At 39.6% G+C, this 27,261-nt stretch overlaps 1 protein-coding gene and 1 long non-coding RNA gene across 3 annotated transcripts in view; one reads left to right on the top strand and one right to left on the bottom strand.

The window, feature by feature from the left end:
- LOC133498322 (glypican-6-like) overlaps positions 1-27,261 on the bottom strand; it is a 141,863-nt gene that overhangs the window by 9,010 nt on the left and 105,592 nt on the right. The window contains 2 exon segments of the mRNA XM_061815013.1: positions 15,359-15,502; positions 16,879-17,009. Of these exon segments, the coding sequence (XP_061670997.1) occupies positions 15,359-15,502; positions 16,879-17,009 (275 nt within the window).
- LOC133498323 (uncharacterized) lies at positions 4,094-11,370 on the top strand. Of its 2 annotated transcripts, none has more exons than XR_009794266.1 (3): positions 4,094-4,349; positions 4,668-5,117; positions 9,377-11,370. It is a non-coding gene; the product is annotated as an uncharacterized LOC133498323 (long non-coding RNA). The 2 variants fall into 2 exon arrangements; XR_009794265.1 differs by having other exon boundaries at positions 4,668-5,190.

Raw genomic sequence — 27,261 nt, 5'->3', positions numbered from 1 at the left:
CTCGCTGTTTATATCTGCAGCTACTATAGCACACATCCTTTGTGCTTTGTGACTGGGAATGGGCTTCTGGCAAGCTCCTATTGTTAATCATGTGTGTAACTGTTAGGTTACTTTGTCCAGAAAAATTCCCAGGTCTTGTCAGGATTTGTTCTGAAAAGGTACAAATTTGGCAATAGCGGAAGTGTCACTGAGTAAATAAGTTTTGTTATTATGTGAAATAAATAACTCACTAATTAAAGTCATATTCTAATAAGATACAATGCCACAAAATGAACCAAAAAAAACCTCTGTCATCAATGCAGAAGTAACAATCAAGTGGCAGGAACTTCATCAACTTACACCACTTATTTTACATATTCCATCAAGAGAGTTTACATTTCATTTTCTTCGCAAGTCTCATCCATTTGAATCCATGTTGTTTGTCTTTGATTCATTCAAGAGAGACATGGGGTTTTGGAACAAGTGGTCACCTGTGACAGATTCCATCTGGACTCAGCATGAAGTTTGAGTGAGTAAAACTCAAACGTGAGACAAAACACAGTTACTCTTGATGAACAGATGTTGTTACCATTGTGTGGGATATCATCATACAAGAGAGAATGATTTTAACAGCTCACCAATCTCGGAACCTATTGCACTTGAATAAAGTCCTCTACCAGAGAGGAATCATAGCCTCTGCCTTTCCAACCAAAAATCTGTGATTACAGATTCTGGTTGCAGAAACTTTTATGTGATAGTGATTCACCAATGTCAAATCCTGCTAACAAGTTAAATGAAATTGAAAAAAAAAAGTGTTTAGTCTGTACATTATGATCACTGGCCAACTAGCCAAATGCCTTGGATTTCAGCAGTGGCTCATAACATTGCTTCTCCCAGTACCCATTTTTACGTTAACTGTGGCGTGAATTGTGCAGATGGCCTAGAAGCACTGTTATGATGCTCTTTACTTCAAAAGGCAACAAAATACATCCATTCATCCATTTTCTTCACCGTTTATCCTCACGAGTGTCATGGGGAGTGCTGGAGCCTATCCCCGCTGTCAACGGACAGGAGGCGGGGTACCCCCTGAACTGGTTGACGGCCAATCGCAGGGCACATTGAGACGAACAACAGCCGCACTAACAACCACACTTAGAGGCAATTTAGAGTGTCCAATTAATGTTGCATGTTTTTGGAATGTTGGAGATAACAGGAGTGCCCGGAGGAAACCCCCGCAGGCTTGGGGAGAACATGCAAACGCCACACAGGCGGGTCCGGGATTGGACCTCAGAACTGTGAGGCCAACGCTCTACCAGCTGAGGCACCGTGCCGCCCCACCAACATATATTCCCCACAAAACTGCACACGTGAGAGACAATGAGATTAAGAACAAGACCAAACCCACGGTGTTTGAATAAATAAATCAAAAGTTAACAATGAAGTGAACAATATTAAAATAAATAGGGTGGATGAACACATATAAAGTCTAGTATGACTACTTTTACAACTGCTAAGGAAGATTTAACATCTAACATCAACAATAAAGTTTATCAATAAGCCAACGACTTAAAAAAAAAGCCACTTGTAATGCTGGAGATTTTGGCGTCAACTTCCACGGCCGTACAATATATTTAATTGTCTTCGCAAACAACATCCGGCATAATTAAGCAGGGCTATTAAACTTGCAGCCTGTGCAGCCAATTTAAAATGGCCCATCAGACTTTCTATTTTAATGTGATTTAATGTGTTATAAAGTATGTGTTTGCAGTGACCAATAAAATCATGGGCATACACAAAACCCAGATAATAGTAAGTTTGTCGAAGTGGACTTGCAGTCAATAGCTGCTTGGACATGTGCACCAAAATCCAAACATCAAAAGATAAGACCACATTTCTGTTTGGTGCAAATGTTCAGAAAGAATACAGGCTGGAAAATCTCTCTCTTCAAGCCAAAAATGAAGAAAAAAGTAGATGTTGAAAACTGGAGACAAAATATTGATTATAATAATAATTCATTTATTTTCTGAGCTGCTCATCCTCACAAGGGTCGTGGGAGTACTGGAGCCTATCCAGGCTGTCAATGGGCAAGGGGGGAGGGGGGGTACACCCTGAATTGGTTGCTAGCTAATCACAGAGCACATGGATATTGTACATAAAAGTTTCATTGTCTGTAAACATTCTGTTTGTGTCCATTGGTAATAAGCTCTTTTTTTGTTTCATCTGTCCATAAAATGTTATCATATGATCTTTTGTGTTCAACATAACTTCTGTTGAAAAATGTTTCACTTGTTTCATTTTCTTTCAGAGATAGTTAACATTTCATACTAAAACTTCATGGTTGCTAATAATGGTGATCAGGGCTATATTTATTCCATATATGTCAGCTGTGCACAACATAATTTGAGGAATGTGCTAATTTTACCAACCAAGTGAACAATCACTGCAGAAGATCACTATACTTTTCACAATAACAAATCTGGTTCGTCTATTTTATATAGTGGAGCATGGCTCCATATCCACATTCTTTCATGTTTTAAATGTAATCTAATCCAAGATTTAAATAGATTAGATTTAAATGAAAACGGTGGCGGGAATTTGAGTGTTCTGCTCCTTCTAGAAAATGTTCCCTTTTTTCCAACGCTATCTTCGCTGCCTAGAGTTCCCGGTCACCAATCCCATAATTCTTCTTCTTCTTCAAATTGACAGACAGCTATGTATACTCTTCGAATGTGAATTAAACTAATCCCCAGGTCACTTGATAATACAGTTTAGTGGTTTCCTCTTCAACGTTGACCTCCTCATTTAGTAACTGCATTTGCTGAATTCCCTTTAGCTAGTCTCTTTCATCTTTCTCATTTTACTACAAGCTTCAGCCAAACTTAGAATCACATTACATCATTATTCCAAGCACACAATGTTAAGTCTTAGACCCCTATCTCATTTGTGGAGACGTTGCCACAACTGCCGTCATTGGTCAGTCTTGTCAAATCTGGGCACTGGGAGACCAAAATATCGCTCGCACTCCCACACAAATGCTTATATATAGTGTATATCTACTGTGAAAATTAACCCTTTAGCACCTACAGTGAAGAAAATAAGTATTTGAACACCCTGCTATATTGCAAGTTCTCCCCCTTAGAAATCATGGAGGGGTCTGAAATTTTCATTGTAGGTGCATGTCCACTGTGAGAGAGATAATCTAAAAAGAAAAATCCAGAAATCCCAATGTATTGTCTTTTTAACGATTTATTTGTGTGATACAGCCGCAAATATTTGAACACCTGAAAACCTGATAACCAATGTTAATATTTGGTACAGTAGCCTTTGTTTGCAATTCAAATGTTTCCTGTTGTTTTTCACCAGGATTGCACACACTGCAGGAGGGATGAAAATTTCAGTCCCCTCCATGATTTCTAAGTCGGAGAACTTTCAATATAGCAGGGTGTTCAAATACTTTCTTCACTGTAAGTCTCAAAATGTCTGCATAGACCTTTTTGCTGATTTGACTATGGAAGGGTCAGAAAATCTCCTGTGAATAAAGGGTTTTGTCCCCTTTCCCAGAAAACATGTAATTTTCAATATCTTGCAGGTTAGGGTTAAGTTATTCCTGATGTCTCAACTATGTGTTGGAGATAACAGGGTTAATATAAATGTAAATTATGCACGTCCATGTGCATAAAGGCGTGCTGTGTGTACATGTTCCGTGCTCACCTGGCGTAGTACATACAAATACAGTCCACTAATGAAGAAAACTCTCCAATGTCCCATAAAATCCAAAATAATTGTCACGATATGGGGCTCAAGGGTGGACCCAAACGCACGACTCCAGAGACAGCAGACAGTACAGAGGAAACCTTTATTCGGTCCGAGGTCTGAGATCAGGTAGACAGTCCAAACAATCCGAAGTACCAGTACGGATGGGCTTACGAGGGTGGTCAGTGGACAGGCGTGGGTCGGTGCACGGAGATCAGAAGTCAGGAAAGCAGGAGTGCGGGAACGAGGCATCAAGAGCAACAATCTAGCGGAGTATTTGTCGTCCCCATGGTCCTATATGTACTGGGTCTAATCAGTGTTCAAGAGGCGCAGGTGTGCACCTTCTGATTAGCTGGCCACGCCCAGCCTGGGCTGGAATCCAGGAGCATGACAATAATGGGGCAATGGTTTTATTTTCAGATGTTGAAGTGGGTAAGAGTAGCGGTGGACCCCGCTACTCTTACCTTCATCAGGTACATGAGTTCAGTCACCAGGTCTTCCAGAGACCTCTTGAGAACAAGCTCTTTGTGCTGACAAAATATTAGTTCCACGCTCCAAGGTCCACATTCCTGGGCTACGTCATTGCAGAGAGGCAGCTCCAGATGGACCCAACCAAGGTAACTATCTACTGTATGTGAAAGGAGTGGAGGGCTTCCTTTGGTTTTGCAAATACCTCCCGATGGTTCATACAGAACGACAGTCGAGTTGCCCCCCTCTCAGCTCTTAAATTGACCTTTTGTTGGTTATAAGGGGATGACCTGTGTTGTCTCTGTGATCTAAAGAAACTGTTTTGCTCTTCTCCTGTCCTGGTCCACCCAGAGACACAGACAATGTAATGTTTAAGTCGATGGATCGCAGATAGGGGTTGGCGCAGTGGTGTCTCAGTGATCCTGGAAGGATGGTCAGGTCCAACCCTGGGCCTTCTTTTCTCATAGGCTTAATGAGGTGGACAAAAATTATGGGATCGGAGACAGGGAACTCTCGGCGATGAAGATGACAGAAAAATGGTAGCATTTTCTAGAAGGAGCAGAACACTCATTCATCATGTGGACCAATCAAAATAATTTGGATTACATCCACTCTGCTAAGAGACTGACGCCCTGTCAAGCCAGGTGGGCACTGGTTTTTGACCTGTTCACATTCACTTTGTTCTATTGCCGAGAGTCCCATAACGTCAAGCCTGTCCTGCCAGTTTGCTACAGGATGCCAAAACCGATGCTGATACTGTCTTGCCTCGCAGTTGCTTTGACGTCAATTACATTGGAAAAAGAAACACTGATAAAGGAGCCTCACTCCCAACGCACACTGCTCCACCCCTCCTCCTCCATGAATGATTGATGGACATACCACTTACTCTGTGAACAAGCTCCTGGATGATCATTACTGTGAGTAATGTCTCCAGTGCCTGGTTGAATGGGACACCTATCTGGCAAGCTCTCTGCCTACGACCAACTCATTGTAAGATAAATATTCGTTCTCTGTCCATTCTCTGATCTCTGCTTCTGGGTCCAACTCATTACCAGTATTCTGACAAGATGTACAGTATACATGTCAAAAAACATGTTTTTTTTATTTAGTTTTTGATAAAATACATCAACATGTTTTGGGATGTTTGTTTTTTAAAAAAAACAAAAAACTATAGAATACAACAGCTGGTATCATCATTGTAAAGCAATGAAACTGGATTAATCAATTATAATAATTATTTTAGTCAATTTAAATGGTACAAAATCGCATTCGGTGGTGTGGAGACCGAGTGGTAAGCACATTTGCCTCAGATTTGAGGGCCTGGGTTCAGATCCGGCCTCTCCTGTTCGGAGTCTGTATGGTATCCTACCTGTATTTTCTCCCACATCCCAAAAAATATAGTAGGGTAGGTTGATCGAAATTTCTAAATTGCCCGTAAGTGTGAATGTGAATGCAAATGTTTGTTTAAATGTTCCTGGCAAAGGAATGGTGACCAGTTAAAGGTGTATCCCCCCTTCATTCCCGAAGATAGCTGTGATAGACTCCAGCCCGCATGTGACTGTAGTAAGGATAAGTGGTATGGAAAATGGATGTATGTACATCTGCATGCATCAGATTTTCCTTGTGTCAAAATGAGCTCACATTTTGCTCATTTTTTTTATATGTAACCACTTGCTTATTGAATGTTATATATTTTTGCTGCATTTACTATATTAGCCTAATATCCCAAATAATCCTCATGTAGAATAATAGTCGTGTTACATTTGTATTTCTAGCAATTGTTCTGAGTTTTTTTTTTCCTCACATTGCACAGCTACTAACTCTCTCATGAGTGGACCTCACTCTTCAAATTTCTTCTCCAGAGAGCCCTTAGAGGTTCCTTCGTCATTTCTCAGGGTTTGTGGGGAGTGTTATGTTTTCTCTTGATAAAGTAAGATTGACATTGTCATGTTTATTTTGCTCAATGCTAATACAGGTCTCCAAAATCGAGAAGAATCTTGATTTTTTTCTCTGAACCGGTCCAAGGGGAATAAAATAGAGCCCTGCTAAAGTGTGTTCAAATAGTTGTCTGCTTGCAGTATTCTTTATTCTTTGATGAGTTAAAAGCTGAAGTTTGTAGGTCGAAACATGAAGGTGTTGGGCTGTTTTCAGCACACGGTACTGGTAAATTTCACATTATTGAAGGAACGATAGATGGGCAAATATGGCGGGATGTTCTTGACAAAAATCTGTTGCCATCCACGAGGATGGTGATAAATGACATGAGGGTGGACATTTCATCAGGAAAATTATTCAAAACATACTGTCAAGGAAATGCACGATTGGTTTCAAAGAATGGCCTAGCCAATCAGTTGTCTTGAATCCAATTAAAAATCTATGGATAGAACTGAAACTCAAGGCCCATAAAAGAAGCCCATGGAACCTTCAAGATTTGAAGACTGCTTGTGTGGAGGAATGGGCCAAAAACACATAAGAGTAATGCATGCAACTACTGTAGTTTCTTCGTACAGGAGTCATCTTGAAGCTGTCATTGCAAGCAAAGGCTTTTGTACAAAGTATTAAATAAATACCTGTTGGTGAGATCCCTGTGTAATTTCACACTAATATGCACAACTTAATTTCTGGTCTCATTTGTTTTATTTTATTTTTATGTACAGATTACTAAAATTATCAGCATCTGATGAAATGTTCATGTCAAATTGTCAACTTTGGAAAAATATTTGAGAAAAATGGTGGTGTGTTAAATACTTATTTCTAGGCACTGTGTATATACACAATATCAGAATGGATATTATATCAAGTAGAGATATATGACTGATAATCACAGTGGAGGCTAAAGGAGTTGTTGATGCTGATGCTTTGGAGGGAGTTCCATTCTACGACATGATAGAAGCAGGGGTCAAGGTAATATTGGCAGAGAAAAATGTCTAAGAACTCAAACGTGCAACAGACGCTGACCACAACATCGAGCATATTAAATATGTTTGGAAGATGGACTCTCTGCAATGATATCAGAGAGAGTTCAAGATAAAATAGTTGTGCCTCGGCTGTTGTGGTTGTAATGGGTCAAAAGGTATACACTGTTTCTCAGAAGCAATACAGTACTTCAATTCCAGATGATTTGAAGTCGAAAACCGGAAAGACATAATTTTTGGTAAAATTGTTTGTCAAGAGGCTTGGTGGAATTCTATTTTCTTCTTTTTCTTGCAAAGGGAAAAGTTGCAATGTGCTGTTGATTGAGAGGACGTATTTTCAAAGGCGAAAGAAATGTTTTGTCTTTGCAAGATTGAATTTGAGTTCCTAGAAAGTGACACATTATAGACATGCAGCAATGCATCCTCCCTTTTCTGTGCTCTTTGGGGGCAAAAAGAATGCAGAACTGAGTCGTGATGAGACCCTGATCGATTTAGTGAAGCTAGGAAATGGGACTGATACTTAGCTCTGAGGTAGAGTGGCGTTCCAGTTGTGGACATTCTTTAGGATGTAATTTAGTTTTTCCTGAATCTGTCCAGGTTGAATAAGGACCTGGTATTTCCCAGCTCAGACAGTATGGATATCCAGGACAGGTTAGGAGTACAGCCCAGGTTACACAGTGCTGTATATCACGTAAAAGGAGGAGGAGAATAGAAGCAAACTGGAACACCTGCTTGACGTCATCCAACTTCCGAGTGGTTTTAGTACTTGATGGAACAGGTCTGGAGGTAACAGGCTAGGGTGTGGTCACTGAAAATGAACTCAGCTTTAAATGGTTAGTTAATGGTTAAAATGTGATTAGCCACAGTTAGTTCATAATTTGGGGCATTCTTTTTTCACGCAGCGCCAAGTCAAGTAGAATTTGACTATTGTTTTCTTGAATAATAATCAAAATGTGCTTTTAAAAACCGAGTTTTTGCTTAACTTGGTTTATCTTTGTGCAATGTTTGCATTTGTCGTCTGATCTTAATGCAAATGTGAAGGGGGAAAATACTTTTTCACAGCACTGTGAATTTTGTGTAGTAAGCAGAAACCATTTTTCTTTTTGTTTCTATTCTCCTTCTTCTCCTTGTAATTGAACATCTGCAAACTGTGAAGATCCTCAGTGGGGAAAGATGTTTTAGCACAGCATATTCAAGCTAAACAAAGCATGACCGGACTAATATAAGCACAGATGGATGTTTCAAACCTGACTGGTTTCATGCTTTATCCCAAGGGTAAAAATTCCATTCGGGGAAAGGACTTCACAAACAGATGGCTCCCTGTCAGGTAAACTTTCAAAGCAACTTGAAAAAGTAGTCGCTTCAAGTTTACTCTATAAATATAATAAACACTGTGTTACAGTGTATTAGCTAAGCTAACAAAATAATTAATCAGCTCTAAATTGGCAATACAAGCTAAAATAGCCACATCCATCCATCCGTTTTCTGTACTGCTTATCCTCACTAGGGTCATGGGCATGCTAGAGCCTATCCCAGCTGACTCTTGGCGAGAGGCGAGGTGCACCCTCTGAAGTGGTCACCAGCTAATCACAGGGCACAATTTATAGTCTTCAATCAACCTACGATGCTTGAGTTTTGCACAGGGGCAGGGGAAAAATGCAAACTCTACATAGGTGGCGCCGGGATTTAAATGTGGTCTTCAGAACTGGGAGACAGATGTGCTTGCCAGTCATCCACCATGTTGCTTAGAAAATATCAGAAATGAAAAAAAAACCTGTTTGGATGCCATTATGCACACCATAATTAGAGGAGAAATGGCACAAAAACAAGCAGTAAAAAAATGAATGGACAATCTAACTAAATGTATATTAAACAAGGTTGGGCTGCAGAATAACAAAATATATTTCAGTTGAAAACCACACGGCTAACAACAGAAACACCAAATCGCCTCAAAGGAGTGTTGTCATTCCCACAGAGTGAGGTTAGAGCAATGTTAAATGCATAAATGTAATTCAATTATTTCTGGAACATCACAAACAACAAGAAAGTGAGAGGAACTGAAAACCATTTGTACATTGTTAATTTCATGGCATTACTGGCTTAGCTTTATACACTAATAATTTCGGTAATTTAGTGCATCAAATTTTTGAAGTTGGGTCCCTTAGTCACAGTGTCGCTCACTTCAACATGCCTGCTGACCAATGCAATGAGGAATTTTTTTTTTTACTCTGGCTAAGTAAAGTTGTCACTTTCTTTGTCAGGTCGGATGGTTGGATATGAACTTTGTTCCACGGAAACTGTGAGCCAACAGCTGGATGATGAACGTGCAGTGGCTTCCTGGCAGACAAGCTCCTTGGGGCAAAGCAAACATATTTGATGGATCACCTGTTTGGGTCCGAATTGCTCGCCATTTAGTTGGAAAGTTGTGATGTCATTGTAAGATTGAATGTCAGCTGCTATATATTTCCAAGATGCAAAGAGGAGGATTTACTATACGGTGCGATTTATGAATCGGTGCGGTACGCTTATCGAGTTGCTCATTTAAAAAAAAAAAAAAAAACAACAACAACATATATTTACAACTTCTGGGAGCATAAAGAATAGGATTTGTGCTTTATTTCTGACAGAAAGAGGACAGTTATATGAATTCTCAGTATAGACCACTGAATTGATTAATTAGAATGAACTTAACCCAATGCCTCCAGCTGTTTGGTACGTAATTTCTGTCAGACATAATGTTAAGTGTCTATTGTCAGCAAAAGAGTTTAGATTCCATTATTCTAAAAAAGTATTATATCAAGTTTTATTATGTAGCATCTCTATGCATATCTGTAGCGATGCGGGAGAGGAGTGAAAAACAAAATACACAAAAACAAAATTTTGTCAACAAAATAGCAGTTTCTTAACATTTTAAGTGTGTTCGTCTCAGTGAGGTTTTTGAAAGCTGAGATAGAAGCAATGACAACACAAAATTGGCAACAGTGGGCGTGAACGACTACCATTAAGCTTGAGCAGATGAGACAGAAAATCTATTACACAGTTTTTGTGCTAACGCAGTCAGAATTTTATGATGCCAACATAAAAAAACTTGCTCGGGTCGTATGGCACAAGACTATAAATACAGCTGAACAGCATCAGCCTCTGTCTTCATACACGTGAGCAAACAAAGCAGAGTGAATTTAAAACTATCCAACAAGCTCAGCGGCTTGAGACTTTGACAAATCTTGCCGTGCCCGACAATGAAGAAGCGGTTCTCCATAATTGGTGCCTGCACACCTATGTTGTATTTTGTCTTCATTCAACCGGGTGGGTGTGAATCAGTTGTGGCAGACAAAGCTCAACTCTTTCTTTTTTTTTTTTTTTTTTTTTGCCCCAGTTTCTTTCTACCAGTCGAAGATTGTAATGCTGATTCATTTGGAAATCTATTGGAAATGAGTCTCATGGGAAAGGCAGCCAGTTCTTTTAAGCAACTGCGAAAAGAAATGAAGGACGAAGATAAAAACTTCTTTCAAGTGGACATTAAACATTAAAATGCCCGACCTTAACTTTTGGAATTAGAGGAAATACCTTCTTGTTAAAATGGCTTTTAGAGACGCGCAGCCAGGATACATCAATTTGTAAAACTTACTTCTTTTTCCTTTTTTTACATGAATGATTAACAAGTGATTTGGCAACCAAAAGATTTCTTCTTCTTTCTTGTATTTAATATGATGAAAAATCTTTTTTTCTTTCATTTATAAACAGCTCAGATACTTCCCGAAATCCCAGCCAAGATGCTACTTGGTGTTGTTCACTTCTCCCTCAGCAGATTATCATGTTTCATAACACTCACACTGCATATTATCTCTACCTCAATAGTGGTCAACATGCAAAGTAGCGTCAGTACAGTATACTTAATTAGCAAATCAGTGAGATTTTTGTTGTAACACCTCCTCTCTTTTTGCCCGCGAATCTGCACTTAGTTTGGGGCTCTTCAATGGAAAAACAGAGCTGTGGACATTTTACGAGTATAATTAGAAGTGAAGCTGGATCCATCTAATGGTTTCACGCAATTTGGCTGTGTTGCCATTGGCCATTCAGTAATTGTCAGTTCTGTCTACACTTCCGATGAGCAGCAGCCATTTCTCAAAGACATTACTTTGACCATTTCTGTTTTCATTTGCTAAAGTTAAGAATGCACTTTTTCCTGAAAAAGAGCTTCCTAAAAGCTTATTGAATGTTTTTTTTTTACTTCTTTATTTTTTTTTCTTACAATATTGACTACGACTGCTAATGAGCCTACAGTGACTCACCCGCAGTGCCAAACATTCAAATCTCGTTCTAGGAGAAAAAAAAAAAGAAGTTTAATCTGTCTCTTGGAAGAATGCTCGTTTCCTTCCAAAACACTGTCAGGGATGTCAAATGTATGGTCTAGTCCTTTGTGTCATACATGCAACAAACATTATATATTGGAGGCAGAATTTAATTACCCTCCAAGGAATCTATGTAAACACGTGGTTAAGTGCTGCACTGGACTGATATAAATGGCCCGCCGATCCTACTGTTGACAGAAGCACTTGAGAAGAAGGTAAATGCACAGCAATTTGTCTCTTCAGGCGTTGGGGAAAGAGGTTTACTCACAGAATGGGCTCAAACAGCTTGTCTCTGTTGCACAAGCGAGCTAAATGACAACATAATGATTGATATCTTAAGGAGATTATAGACTACTGAGAACATGATGATCGACATTATATTCAATTTCATCCATTAAGCCATCCTAAAGTGTACACTGCTCCTGTAGGAATTGGTGTACTCCAAATATAATGGGATATTTTCTAAATCAAAAGCAAACACTTGGAGCAGGATTATCGTTCAGCTAAATTCTTCCATCATGAACATCTGAGATTTCAAGTAAGACGGTTCAAAATCAAATGCAATTATTTAAACTGCCTGAAACTGTGATCATATGCAAGGTTAAAAAGTTCACCTTACCAATGCTCTCAAGTCTTTCTGTGACTAACTTGATCCAATTCCAAATTGTCACGCTGACCTCCACAAATCTACATATTCAGGGCCCAGCCTGTACTATATGTGGCTGACCTAATTCACTTCCACACTTCTACTGAGTAGACGAGATGGTATAATCTCAATTTCCTGTGTCGGTTGTATCCCCTCTGAGAGCCACCGTCTGATAGCCAGCTAAGGAGTGCTGTGCCTTAACTTTAAAGATACTTTATTTGTCGCATGAACAATGTGCAATGACATTTGACCTCCGCAATTTTCCCATCTCTGAGGAATGACCATATTCTGACCTTTTTTCAGCACATTGGTCAAGGGTATTGGATAGACAAATTTTCAAAGACTTGTTTGGTCGAGAGGAACCAGAGCACCGGGAAGAAAAGCCCATGGAACCACAGGAAGGCCTCACAGTGGGGTGGCTACTTCCTGTCAAGCAGCAGTGCTAACCACGCCTAGATCACCACAAAAACCCCAAGTTTTGGAACCCTCAGAATTTTTTTCGACTCACAAGTCTTGACTCCCAAGAGACTGCATGAGGCTGGTTATATTTCATATTTAACTTATTACAGTTATTTTAAAAACAATTGCACCTTTGCATAATAGAAAATAACTCAAGATAAGCCACAGTGTTACGTGTTGCATTATGAAGAGATGTCAGATGTCAGAATGAGCCCTAAGAGGTGTGAGTGCAGGCTGACAGAGGAAGGTATGCTGTGATCTGGTCCAAGTCTACTGTTTTCCGTAATTGACCCCTCCGTGGATATTGCGCAATCCGCGTCACTGACCAATCAGAGGCCAGAGATCTGCATAGACAGAAGCCCGTTTTTGCTCCCGCCATTTTCTCTGACAACATTTAATGGTCCAGTATAGGTTTAGTTAGCGTTTTATCGCGTAATTGGGTTATTTAACAAAAATATGGTTAAGAGGTGTATTCTGACCTTTTTTCAGCACATTGGTCAAGGGTATTGGATAGACAAATTTTCAAGGACTTGTTTGGTCGAGAGGAACCAGAGCACCGGGAAGAAAAGCCCATGGAACCACAGGAAGGCCTCACAGTGGGGTGGCTACTTCCTGTCAAGCAGCAGTGCTAACCACGCCTAGATCACCACAAAAACCCCAAGTTTTGGAACCCTCAGAATTTTTTTCGACTCACAAGTCTTGACTCCCAAGAGACTGCATGAGGCTGGTTATATTTCATATTTAACTTATTACAGTTATTTTAAAAACAATTGCACCTTTGCATAATAGAAAATAACTCAAGATAAGCCACAGTGTTACGTGTTGCATTATGAAGAGATGTCAGATGTCAGAATGAGCCCTAAGAGGTGTGAGTGCAGGCTGACAGAGGAAGGTATGCTGTGATCTGGTCCAAGTCTACTGTTTTCCGTAATTGACCCCTCCGTGGATATTGCGCAATCCGCGTCACTGACCAATCAGAGGCCAGAGATCTGCATAGACAGAAGCCCGTTTTTGCTCCCGCCATTTTCTCTGACAACATTTAATGGTCCAGTATAGGTTTAGTTAGCGTTTTATCGCGTAATTGGGTTATTTAACAAAAAATATGGTTAAGAGGTATAGTCACGGATTTTGTAATAGTGACAACAGGTATCCTGAAAGGCTAGTTGGTGGAGTTCGATTCGTACCCTTTCCAAAACCGAAGACCCAGTACGAAAAATGCCTTCGATGGATCAAACTTTGTGGAAGACCGCATCATCAACTAAATCCATCTAATATCAACCGGAACACATATGTTTGCACGAAGGTATGCGCTATATTTGATTTTCAATACGTCTCGTATAAATGAATTCGAAGTTCTTCGCTAGCATAACACTGCTGCGTGTGAACGATTGACACACTTATTCTTTGTTGAGCGATATTTACCGATGATCGGACTGCGCAAACGTATTGATTTCTTGCTGGCTCACGACCGAAGCTTAACCAGACTGTGTTTGCACGAAGATATGCCCTAAATTTGATTTTTAATCCACGTCTCGTATAAATGAATGAGACGTTCATCGCTAGCATAACACTGCTACGTGTGAACGATTGACACACTTATTCTTTGTTGAGCGATATTTAGCGATGATCGGACTGCACAAACGTGTTGATTTCTTGCCGGCTCGCGGCCAGAAGCTTAACCAGACTGTGTTTGCACGAAGATATGCCCTAAATTTGATTTTTAATCCACGTCTCGTAAAAATGAATGAGACGTTCTCCGCTAGCATAACATTGCTACGTGTGAATGATTGAATGAAATCAGAAGCATGACGTCTCTCTCAGTTAAGAATGTATTGTATTTAGAATCTATAACATATCATTGATTTGAATGAAATCAAAAGCATGGAGTCTGTCTCAGTTCAGAATGTATTGTATTGTATTTGCCATTTTTACTGTTTGTCTTACGTCAGCGCACGTGGCGTGGCGTCACTTCAGGAGGCGTGGTTAAGTGCCCTGTACGGAGGGGTCAATTGACCCAGTGTGGGTGTGCACGCACACACACACACACACACACCACACACACACACACACACACACAAAGGTAGAACAGGAAAGGAAGAAGAATGGAAGTCTTACACTGTGCTGCATTGTCATCCAGACACCTCTCTAGGTAAAGGAGGAGCAGAAAAATGAAGAAGACAAAGATTTAATTGGACACAGGCTGAAGAGACAGTAAAGGAAATAGATACTCAAGTTTGTGGACCTTAACGTTAAATGATAAATGGGACTACTTAATGAATCAATAAAACAACGTCAAATCAACTGTGAAGTAATTATCAGACCTGGTGCCATCAGATTTGATAAATGCACTTTTTTGCATTAAGGGAGAGAAATAAACATTTAACCACCCTGGCTAGCATACATTTATATTCAAGCAAAATGGCAATGTCATTCAGATGAAAAGGAAAAGAATTTAGAGTATTTTACTATATGCGGCTTGGAAAAGGCCTCAGAAGCAATTGCCTAATGAACGCAAACTTTAATGAAAAAAATTACAAGACCAATTTCATGTATATTTCCCCACCTACTCTGCTTGTACTCAACAATCCCAGATGAGTGTTAATGCAACAAAATACCATTGTTGCAGTTTCCAGTACAACCACTGCAGATTTATTGTTTGTTGTGATTCAGAAATGCACAATGCACGTCAGAAACACCTATCAGTATTATGTAGTAGAGTTCTACATCACTGAAATAAAAACTCTTTTATTAGAATTGAAATCAATTTATTTTGTCCTCATACATACCAGTCGATCCAGGCTTGTCTCTGTAGTTGTGGTTGGCTTTTCCCCAGGGGTGAAAAGTCTGAAACGAGCATTAAACACATCCGAAATGCCCCGTGCAGATCTGCCTATGAATGAAGGTTTTGGTGGACCACAACTTTGAACAAACTAAAAGGAAAGAGACAACACAATGGCTAAGGAGATATAACTACCTCAATGCAAAACAAGTCCAAAGGACTGATAATAATACTTATTACACTTATTACAGCATGAAAATGATTTGTTCTCCTCATTCTAAAGTGGTTGTTTTGATACATTGTGGTTTTTATAGGTGAACTCTACCTTGCATTTTCACCTCTAATTGTGTTATATGCTGTGTAAATGGTGTAACATTATATGAGTGTAATGCTCAAGTGATAATAGGAAAAATACTGCTCGTTATGCCATGCTGCTCTGCTTGGTGAAAATTAGGCATCGATGACATGGAAGAAAACTGGTCCGGATGAATAAATATTGGACAGGGTCTGGACAGTAGCTTTTAGAGCTATGCAAACGTAGAGCCAAAAGAAGTGTAAAGCAATAAATCAATGACCAGACATCGGTCAGTGTGAAGTTCTCGTGGTGCATTGCCAGAATAGATTGTTTGATAACTGTTGACAACGTAGCCTCTGCGGGGCGTTCAGATCCGAACAAACCAATTCAAATAGCAAAACTCATCAGCCTTTATGGCCTCTCTGCTGGCCCCCAATTCAATGTCTTCTGGTGTCACAGGGATGTTATGACAATGGCTTGTCTTTTGTCTCATATTTATCAATCCATCATGATTACAATTTCTTATATGCTGTGCATCACACTGACAAAGTGATTTTCCACAGGTCAGTGCCACTGGAACGAAGGTACAATGCAATGCGAATCTCTAAGAGATCGTAATCTCACTGCAATCTTTTAGCCAAGCACAACCTTTCGGGAAACGAGCCTCAGGTGCATAGACAATGGCTGAAGTTATAAATTGCAGCTGGTGTGATATGAGGAAGAATGGGACCTCTTATTCATACTGACCTGTGCGAATCTAGCCGGGAGATGGGCTTAAATACACCAGAGAGTAAAAGTTGAAATGAAACTTGCCTTTTGATAAGATTTTAAGTCGCAGCTTTGAATTTTTCTATTCCAAAGATGGATGATCAAGTTGAACCCGAAAGAGGTTTAAGAATAAATTAGCTTCTATATTTGCAGGTTAAATAGAAGTCATTTCATTTTATAGTGTTTCCTGAAGGCATTTATGCTATTTCTCTCATATTAAAAGAAATTAGCTGATTGAAAAATATATATTTTTTTATGTATTATGTATTAAGTCTGTCCCAGGTTCAAGCCATCCACTATTTTACCATTTCAAGAGAAAGCAAAGCATAAAGTAAAACAGTGTTCGACATGCATTATTAGAATGAGGTACTTTTATTTTATAAAGATATTATGAAATGAATGTGGAACACACATTTTCTTATTTTATACAAGTTAAGCAAAAAAAAAAAAATCCAGCAATTTACCTTTGCTGACAGTATCTTGTTGTTGTCTTGCATGGTCATGATGGCCTCAGAGATCTTGATGTCAATTGGCTCAATGACTGCTTCAATGTGAAAAGGTCCCTGCAGCCTCTCAGCCACCAGCAACATGGAATCTGCCAAAATAGAAAATAAAAATAAAAAAAAAAAAAAAAAGAAGGAAACCCCGGTTAGATTAAAGACATAAAACATTCGTCTATCCATGACAAACGTCAGGTTCTAGTCTTTAAATATTGAAGCAGTAAAATTGACAATGCAAAGCCCATGGGACGCTCGTGCCCCAGCACACATTAATGACATCATTTCAATGAAGCAAACAAGGGCAGATGTCCTCCCTGAGTCTGGCAAGTGCCAAAAAAAGAAAACGTTACCTTCCTGTGCCTTCATCTCTGACATACAGACAGTAAATTTAAGAAAACTATTCTGAGATAGAGTAGGTACGATGAGTGTCTATTTACGGTACCTTTTTTTTGGTATATTATATCATACCCTTAAAAAACAGGTATGCCATGAGCGCCACACATGCACACATACTCATACAAACACATTTTATATTTTTTTTTCCTCATGAAAATGAAACAGTCATTTCCAAAAATATTAATATTTATTTCTAATTATATTAAATTTGTGGAATGTTGCTTTTTCTTTGGCAAAAAACAAAATAAAACATGGCTTGGTCTAACGTCAGTGGCATAAGTGGAGACCCAATTCACAACATACTGTAGCTAGTGTGAAAAGACGAATCCACTATAACAAAAGGTGGTAGTATTAACTCATATTTTCATCGTATCTAGTGGGTGGAATCCCCCTCATCAAATGACAACTTTTTACGAAAGAAGTAAAAATGACAGCTTTCTGCACTTTTCAAAAACTGTTTTTTTTCCCGCATTGGTATTAGACTTTATATATCTGTCCTACATCATCGCACTCATATGAACAACAGCTAGCACCCAAAAATTATGTTCAATAGCTAATTTAAGATGCTGCAAAATTATTAGGGTGTCATTTGTCATGGTTTATTTTTTAGTTTTGGTTTTGTTTCAGGTTTTCCTGTATTCTGTTTGTCATGTCTTCTGTGTTCAGTTGAATGTGTCGTGTGTCAACCAATCAGCTTCCTTCAGCTGCTCATGTTTTGCCCATTTGTTCCTCGTTGTCTCATCAATCTGTGTGTAATTAGTTCCCTGTTTTTATTTTTTCAATTCTTGTCAGTCCTTGCTCATGTCATTCATTTGTAATGTCAGATTTTCTCTGTGGCATGTCATGTCTTGTTTTCACCTTGGTATTTGGCTTTTGAATTTTGTTAAGTATGCTTTTGGTGGACATTAAATATAATTTTCTGAGACTAACAGACGCCTTCCTTGTCTCGCTGCTTCCCAGCACTTGGGTCTTCCATGGCTTTCCCTTGCCTTCTTCGCCTTCAAAAACCTGAACCATGACAGAATGGATCGACAAAAAAATGACCCAGTGGATAGAGCATGGCATCACCTGTCACACCATCAGTCTGTTTCCCTGCACCCTCAGTGTGCCATTAATACCTACACTCCAAAAGAAAGACCAGTCGTTCTGTGCTCTTCGTCCTTTTCACCCATGTCCCCCATTTTTCCCAACTATTCACCATTACATGCAATTTTACCTCCATGGTTATTTTAGATTTCACTTTTTTTCTGATTGTGAAGATTCATTCACAATGATGGCTCCAACACAGATATAATTTTTTTCCAGTTCCTGTACTAGATTTTCAAGTCTGAATCAATTTTTGTCGCATCTCCCCTTCTCCGGCCCATGTGAGTCTAAGCCCAAGTCTTTCGTCTCTGACCTTTACTTGGGAACCTGCTGGCTGTTGACCACTACGTGTTTGCCAGCGGAGCCACCCACGTTAAGAACAAATTTTGTCCTCCCATTTTTTTTCCCCCTCCTGCTCCCGTTCCAGTTCCCTAGCAGCTGCGGCAGTCTCCTATTCAGACTTTGCGGCAGCTGCACCCAGCTCCTGTTCTGGCTCCTCAACAGCTGCGCCCAGCCAAGCACTTAAGCCTTGGGTGGCCAGGATGGCCACCAGACTGACCTTGATGGGAGACTCTGATTGTGTTTAGTGGACATTAAATATAATTTTTTGAGACTCACGGGCTCCTGGCTTGCTTCCCTGCTTCCCTGCAGTTCGGGCCTTTACATCTTTTTCTTGCCTTCCTCTCCTTCACAAACCCTCGCCGTAACAGTCCTTGATAACAATAATACAAACATGGCGTGCGAGTGCCACATTCTTGCAACCCTCATTAACCTAAGCCATTGTATTTTATGTATATATATATATATATATATATATATATATATATATATATATATAGAAACGTCTTTGTCATGAATAGGAACATTTTTCAAACATCAATAGATGCATTTGTGGTGCAATCATTTCAGAACTGAGCTGAAAAATCCCGAATATACAGAAATCTGTCAGTATTTCCTTAAGGTGGTGTTGTAACAACTGATTAAAAAACATACAAGCATTTTTTATTATCACAATTTTTGCTCCTTATTCTTAAAAAAACATCTACACTTTCAACACAGGCAAAAATTACATTGCAGAATACATAATAGAGTGAATACTCAGTTCTCGAATTTCTCCGACCTCGAACAAATCGGTTTTCGAACAATAATTTCGAGATTGTTTTTGCTTCTGATTTTGTACGAAAATCCAGTACTTGAAGGCCCCCCAAATAACCCGCAAATAGCATAACGCATGCAGCCCGACCAGCTGACCCGTGACGTGCTTTGTTATTGTGAATTGCAACACCCCCGAAAAAAATGGAAATAACATAATGCGCACGGCCCGATCAGCTGACCCACGTCGCGCTTTGGTATTGTGAATTGCAACGCCCCCCCCAAAAAAAAAACAAAAAAAACCAAAAAGAAATAACATAACGCGCACTGCCCCACCAGCTGACCCACGATGCGCTTTGTTATTGTGTATAACACATCCTCTGTACGCAGACGTGTCCCGGTAGCTACATTTACTGACTAGTAACCCCCAATCATGGCTCCAAAGAGATGAAACTACATAAATTATTTGGGAAAAGAAAAGATCTTCCAGGGCCGACTCACCCCCACCGAAGAGATTTTATAGTTGATAGTGTTGCATTGCTTTTTTCTTGTGAACGTTAATAATGCTCTGTTCAACTAGCATTTCTGCATTTTTGTTTTGTTTCATAGATTTTGTTAACTCGAGTTACGAGTTAATGTTTTTGTATGTTACTTTTTGTAAAAATAAAAAACAAATTCTCTTTGCTTTTTTTCCCCTTGTTTAAAGTTATTCTGCACTTTTGTTAATGTAAAAAAAGTTTACAAGGCTGGGTGGCGAGTTGCTACAGATATAGCAATGCACTCCCAGCCTAGCCTACTCTACTACTAAAGCATACATTTTAAGCAAAAAATAAATATTTTTCTTAAATTGTTTCATTATGTAAAGTATTTACATTATACATGTATTTCCACTATGCAGTGTATTATCAGGAAAAGATTAAAAATGCTTTAAAAGGCTATTTTTTAGGCTTGTAAAGCATTATTTCTTTTTCCATTAATTGTAATGGGAAATATTGATTCGGATTTTGAACAAATCACTTCTCGAACCTCCTTCTGCAATGGATTGCGGTCGAGAACAGAGGTTGCATTGTACTTCAATCAGGGAATGCGATGACCTTCTGTTTGTTGTGTCAGACTAAAACACGCCGACGTGTCCAAAATGTGTGCAGACCACAATCAGGCTGAAAGTGAAATATTTATTTCGAAATAAACCTAAAATTACACAATTTGGATGTCCTGAACTATGAAAAAAAGCTAGGTCAATTAAGAGTGATAAAAGAAATGGCAAGGCCACCATTGGATACATTCACACATGCGGCTTAGCTTTAGAAGAGGTGAGGTAGCATGTGGCATGGAGAATGAATTAGCACAAATCTTGCTAAGTTTTAAATCAGTTAGCTCACTTAACATTTGGCATGGCCATCAAATGTGTGTAGATCAGATTCACAATCAGAACCCAGAATTATCTATTTGACAAGCATGCCAAAAACACACATTGGATTTGTCTCCAATAGTTGGAGCTCCTCTAGTACAAAACAAAAGACAGTCATTTTGACCTCCAATTTTTTTTTTTTTTAACTTTAAAAATATTAAACCACACTACAGGGAGTCACTGAGAAATGAGAGGTTAGGGAGAAAGTGGATTTGACTGTTGGCCAACGATCGACAGTTTTTTTTTCCATTTGATTTTGTTATGATTCATTTCTGTCTTGTCGGTGGCTAAAATAAATTAATCCACAAATATTAAATTATATTAAAACTTTGGACCAAAAAGAGTAGAAATCAGGAGGATGGTGGTGGGCTACGAGAGGGGAGAGTAGATCATTTGTGGGGGCTATCCTGCGCATTCCCCCTTATAACACCAACAGTGATTTTACATAAAAGGCATTTGGGATATGATGCAATCAGCAACGTGCAGTATTTGCTTTTTCCTGAAGGAATCATTAACTGTGACCCATCCATTCCTCACAACATTCTAAATAATGCTTTGTGAGTTCAATCAATATCCAAACAAACAAATTACCCACTTGATGACCACACCTCATCTTCTATAAAATGATATTAATATGTTCATACAGAGGAAAGGTGAACAATTGATAGTATTCGAAAAGGGGATGAAAGCAATATTGGACATACTGAAAAATGTCATGAAGGTAAAAAGTGATTGTTAATAACCTCTCAATGTTGTCTTGCTTCATTATTATTTTCATAAATGTAGGTGTATGTATATTATATGATGGTAATTATTTAATCATCTTAATTAATCTAAAATCCGATGTCATTAGGATTGTGTGTATTGAAATATTTCAATCAACTTGTTTTTCCATGACAGTTTATAATCTGGGAGTGTTATATTCCTGGCATAGTTAATACAGGTTGAATGAGACCAACAACCTTTACGCTGAAAGAAAGTATTCCCAATATAATGGATTTCAATAGTGAATATTTAAAAGTCCAGCCAGCAGCATGAAACTGTTTGTGTTTATTTGTATTCGAGTATACTCTGTCCCAACTACAGTACTGGACATTAATTTGTGAGATTATTCTATTCTTGAGAATCAAATGAATGTGACACAGCCTCGGGGGATTTTGAAGTACATTAATGCTTTTGGAACGACTTTACGTTGAACGGAGGGATGCGAGTCATGAGAGGCTCCCCTCCTGTGTCTCTTAATGGCTGCATCTTTAAAGAGGACTCATGTTTGTTTACCCTTCAATCTGAAATCGAACCTGATGCTGGGTTTGATTTCCATCAGGAGTTGGCTGGAAGTCAGCGCGGGGAACCAAACTGAGTCCGATGCAGATTTGAACCGCCTATGTTTTTATGCGGTTGCTCGAAATGTGTGGTAGAAAAGCATCTGTGGAATTTAAAGAGAGCTGAGGCAAATGGGAGGGAGTTATTTCATTCAATCTATTAAGGCCCAATGACACTAATGATGCCTGCAATACATTGGTAACTAGCCTAGGGTGTATCCAAAGTCAACACGCACACATATATATACACATCTGCTTGCAATAGTGTAAAGAATAATCAATAATTGTCCAAGAGCCAAAGACCACCTGTGGAGAATTTCAATCAGGCCTGGAATTATCAGGTACTGTTGTCACAAGGACAAGTGAAAACTGCACTCTGCTGCTAGGGCCTATCTGCACATCAACCATGTAAGACCCCATTGCAGGAAAAAAAAAAAAAGAATGTCAAAGCTTGTCTAAAGTTTGCTGAACAACAGACAATCCATTTAAATACCGGGAGGCTAGAGTCTGATCTGATGAGGACAAAATTTAACTGTTTCGATGCCACAATGCACACCATGTTTGGATAGGAAATGACACTGCACATAACCCTAAAAACAGCATACCAACAAGAACAAGTTGAGAGGCGGGAACATGACAGTCTGGGGCTGTTTTAAGCAAATTGTAGTAGTAAACATCACATTATTGAAGGAAGGTGTCACGACCCATCGGAACAGAAGTAGGACCCAAATGCAGGACTCGGAAGATGTAAGGTAGTTCGTGGAGAAACGTTTATTGTTCAGTGGTCACGGATCGGGCAGGCAGTCAGGTGCAGCAGCGGTAGTTGGGACGTCGGGCGAAGGGAGCAGGTGAGCGGGCAGGCAGGAGTCAGTACACAGGAGAACGATCAAAACAGGCAGAAGTGTCAAAGGAGTCAGGCTATGGGGTTGGTCGGAGAACAGGCGAAGGCCGGTACACACGGGTTGTCGATCACGGATACGGGAGTACTCGAACGGTCTGGCCCAGACCAGTTGTCATCGGGGTCATATAAATACACAGGATAATCAGCCCGCATGAGGCGCAGGTGTGCGCCTCCCCATCAGCGCAACCGCGCGGGCACCCGCACAGCCCGGGCTGGAGCGGCAGGATCATGACAGAAGGATAAATTGGGCAAATAACATTCTAGTAAATATGCCTTCTACAAGGGTAATGAAAATGATATGAGGGTGGACATTGCAGCAGAATAATGACCCAAAACATACTGCCAAAGAAACCCTCAACTGGTTTCACAGAAAAAAAAAAATAATGACACTCGAATTGCTCAGCCAGAGTCAGCTGGAATCTCCTCCAGCACGCCAGCAACCCTAGTGAGGATAAGTGGTATGGAAAATGGATAGATGGATGACACATACTGTAAAGTTGGTACAGAGTCATTTACTTGCTAAAGAGGCCCAAAATATTTCTTCATGCTTGCCAAATCTAGATTAATTAAAAAAAGGTACTCAAAATCATCCCATACACTTTAATATCGCTGCTGATTCCTATTCCTTATTTATATCTATTGTATGAATGTTATCATGTTATGTACAATACATTTGAAGATAAAATGATTTTTTTTCTCTCTCAATAAGATTTACCAGTCTAAATAAGGGATGAATAAAATGTAAAATATGGCCCTTGAGCTACTAGATTGTTCTGAGACCTTCACCTGTCAACCAAATGACACTGTAAATGAGTTTGTTGAAGTTAATTACAGCCTGAATAGCAATAACGTGTGGTTATGCTGTGGTTATGGTTGATAGAATTATTGTATATTACCTGTCCCAAACGTATGTGTGTATGTGGGGAACATATACACACAAGTCTTAGTGCTAATTTTTAAATGATGTTCCCATGGTCGAGTGAGCTTCTTAGCTCCGGCATTTAGCTCGTTAGCTGAATAGCTAGCTTATGTGATAAATGGTTAAAGTTCCCTTTGGACCACTTGTGTGCATCTACGGAGCAAATGCCGTTCTTCCGATGGCTTCCTGCCTGGTGAGTAGTGTGGCGGGTGTTACCACAACAATGAAAATGTTTCAAGTCCCCCGCCCCCACCCTCATGTGTATTGTAGGAAACAACAACACATTCTATTCTGCCTTTGAGAGGCTACCACCCAGACAGGATTCATATTTATAATTTGCTGTGTGTGGTTGGTCTTCACCAGCACAACGCCCCAACCCCCCCCCCCACACACACACATACAAACACACAAACACTTTTTATAAATCATGCCCTTAGTTGTCATTGAGATTCTTTATCATACTTCAAGGCAGAAGATGTTGGTTAGTTGAGTCTGTGATTCCAATACCTTTGGCAAGGCCCTTCCTTAGCCTGCTTGATCCATTACTTAGCAACCTTGAACATATGAATGAATGTTTTTCCAACTGAAACAAATTTTTTTTATTAGCATCTAGATGATGATTGCCAGTATTATCTGTGTGGTAGCCCTTGTCCGTTTTTGATACCATCCAATTTATGCTATGTACCAACTACATTGACATCAGCAACCATCGGCGTGGTACTGCTAAAATTAGAGTTTGATTGAAAAAAAAGTTGTATGGCTTGTGCACACGGTGCTCTTTTGACATCCATATCTTTTAAATATGAATCGTGAAATTTGATCTCTGTCATATTCAATGCTTAGAAAGCAGAGCTCTCTTGGTATAAGAGAAAATAGAAAACCAAAATGAGCCAAGACTCTTCTATCTAAACAGATTTCCTTGAGAAAAGAAAGTCTTGCAGGTGTTGAAAATGAATCATTCCAGAAAATTGGCATAAGTACCTTTGGGAAACCCTTGTAATCTCATGTGTTGACGGCTGGAGAGTAATTCAAGATGTAGCTTTTTAAGTACCTGTTTTCTTCTACCGTTTAACTTTTCTGCTACAGTTCCGCATTTTCAGTAAGAGCAGCCAAAAACAGAAAATTGTCCCTGGTCTTTCACCTCAAAAATAGACTCCTGCAAAAAGACTTCAGCTCACATTAGCCAATACATTTTCATTTTATTGGCAATTTGTATCTCCGATTAACTGATTCCTAATTGACACTGGATTAACTTCATTGCCTTCTCCACTGGGGATAAATGCACTTACGCCCAGAAACTATGCACAGTAAATTAAAAATGGTGTTGGTTACACACACAAATACTAAAAATCACAAAATAGTTTTAATTTTTTAATGTAAAAGTGGCATGACTGCAGTTGCAGCTCTTGTCAGGATAAAATTTTTGAATTTGTTGTGATTTGAATCAGAAAATTCTGATTTCATGTTTGTTTTCTTCGTGGACTCGGATGCCAATTCCGATTCCAATGCTGAATCACCACTAATTTGTGAGCAGCCCCTTTCGATAGATACTAAAAAAAAAAAAAAAAAAAAAAAAAAAAAAAAACGGCGATTGCTGAAGCCTCCAAAGCCAAAACCAGAATCAGAAAATGGTCAAGATAATGAAAACATTATTGCTATTCTGGCTTTAAATAGATGAAGACTAATCTAAGACTGTCATGCTACACAGTTCTTCCCTGAAAGTAGTTTGCATGTTCATTTATCTATTATAGTGTTACTATAGTACTACAAGGGGGCACGGTGGGTCAACTGAAAAGCGTTGGTCTCACAGTTCTGAGGACACGGGTTCAATCCCAGCCCTCCCTGTGTGGAGTTTGCATGTTCTTCCGATGCCTGCGTGGGTTTTCTCTGGAGCACTTTGGTTTCCTCCCACATCCCAAAAACATGCAACATTTATTTATCTAGGTGTGATTGTGAGTGTGGCTTGTTTGTCTCTAAGTGCCCTGCGATTGGATGGCAACCAGTTCAGGGTGTACCCCGCCTTCTGCCCGTTGAAAGGTGGGATGGGCTCCAGCACTCCCCATGATTTTTGTGAGGATAAGCGGCCAAGAAAATGGATGGATGGCTATAGTACGACAAATCCGGTTTGCTTCCACATGTAGTTTTAACTATTAATATAAATAAAATGTTATTCATGATGATGGACTAACACCATGTGGATATGTACAGTGAAGAAAAGAAGTATTTAAACACCCTGCTATATTGCAAGTTCTCCCACTTAGAAATCATGGAGGGGTCTGAAATTTTCATAGTAGGTGCATGTCCACTGTGAAAGAGATCACTCACATTGTATGATTTTTTTACAATGATTTATTTGTGTGATACAGCTGCAAATAAGTATTTAGACAACTGAGAAAAACCAACGGTAATAATTGATATTGTAGCTTTTGTTTGCAGTTACAGAGGTCAAACGTTTCCTGGAGTTGTTCACGAGGTTTGCACACACGACAGGAGGGATTTTGGCTCACTAGATCTTCTCTAGATCAGACAGGATTCTGGGCTGTTGCTGAGAAATATGGAGTTTGAGCTCCCTCCAAAGATTTTCCATTTGGTTTAGGTCTGGAGACCAGCTAGGCCATGCCAAAACCTTAATATGCTTCTTACGGAGCCACTCCTTGGTTTTCCTGGCTGTGTGCTTTGGGTCATTGTCATGTTGAAAGACCCAGCCACGACCCGTCTTCAATTCTCTGACTGAGGGAAAGAGGTTGTTCCCCAAAATCTCACAATACAAGGCCGCGGTCATCCTCGCCTTAATACAGTGCAGTCGTCCTGTACCATGTGCAGAAAAACACCCCCCAAAGCATGACGCTACCACCCCCATGCTTCATAGTAGGGACGGTGTTCTTTGGATGGAACTCATTATTTGTCTTCCTCCAAACACAGTTAGTGAAATCATGACCAAAAGGTTCCATTTTGGTCTCATCGGACCAGAAAACCTTCTCCCATGACTCCTCTGTATCATCTAAATGGTCATTGGCAAATTTAAGACGGGGCTTGACATGTGCTGGTTTAAGCAGGGGAACCTTCCATGCCATGCATGATTTCAAACCATGACGTCTTAGTGTATTACCAACAGTCACCTTGGAAACAGTGGTCCCAGCTCTTTTCAGGTCATTGACCAAGTCCTGTCGTGTCGTCCTGGGCTGATTCCTCACCTTTCTAAGGATCATATTGAGACCCC

This window comes from Syngnathoides biaculeatus, chromosome 3 (assembly GCF_019802595.1).
Source record: "Syngnathoides biaculeatus isolate LvHL_M chromosome 3, ASM1980259v1, whole genome shotgun sequence".
Classification (NCBI taxonomy): Eukaryota; Metazoa; Chordata; class Actinopteri; order Syngnathiformes; family Syngnathidae; genus Syngnathoides; species Syngnathoides biaculeatus.
The sequence above is the reverse complement of the archived record's forward strand: the minus strand, read 5'-3'. Positions and strand labels throughout refer to the sequence as shown.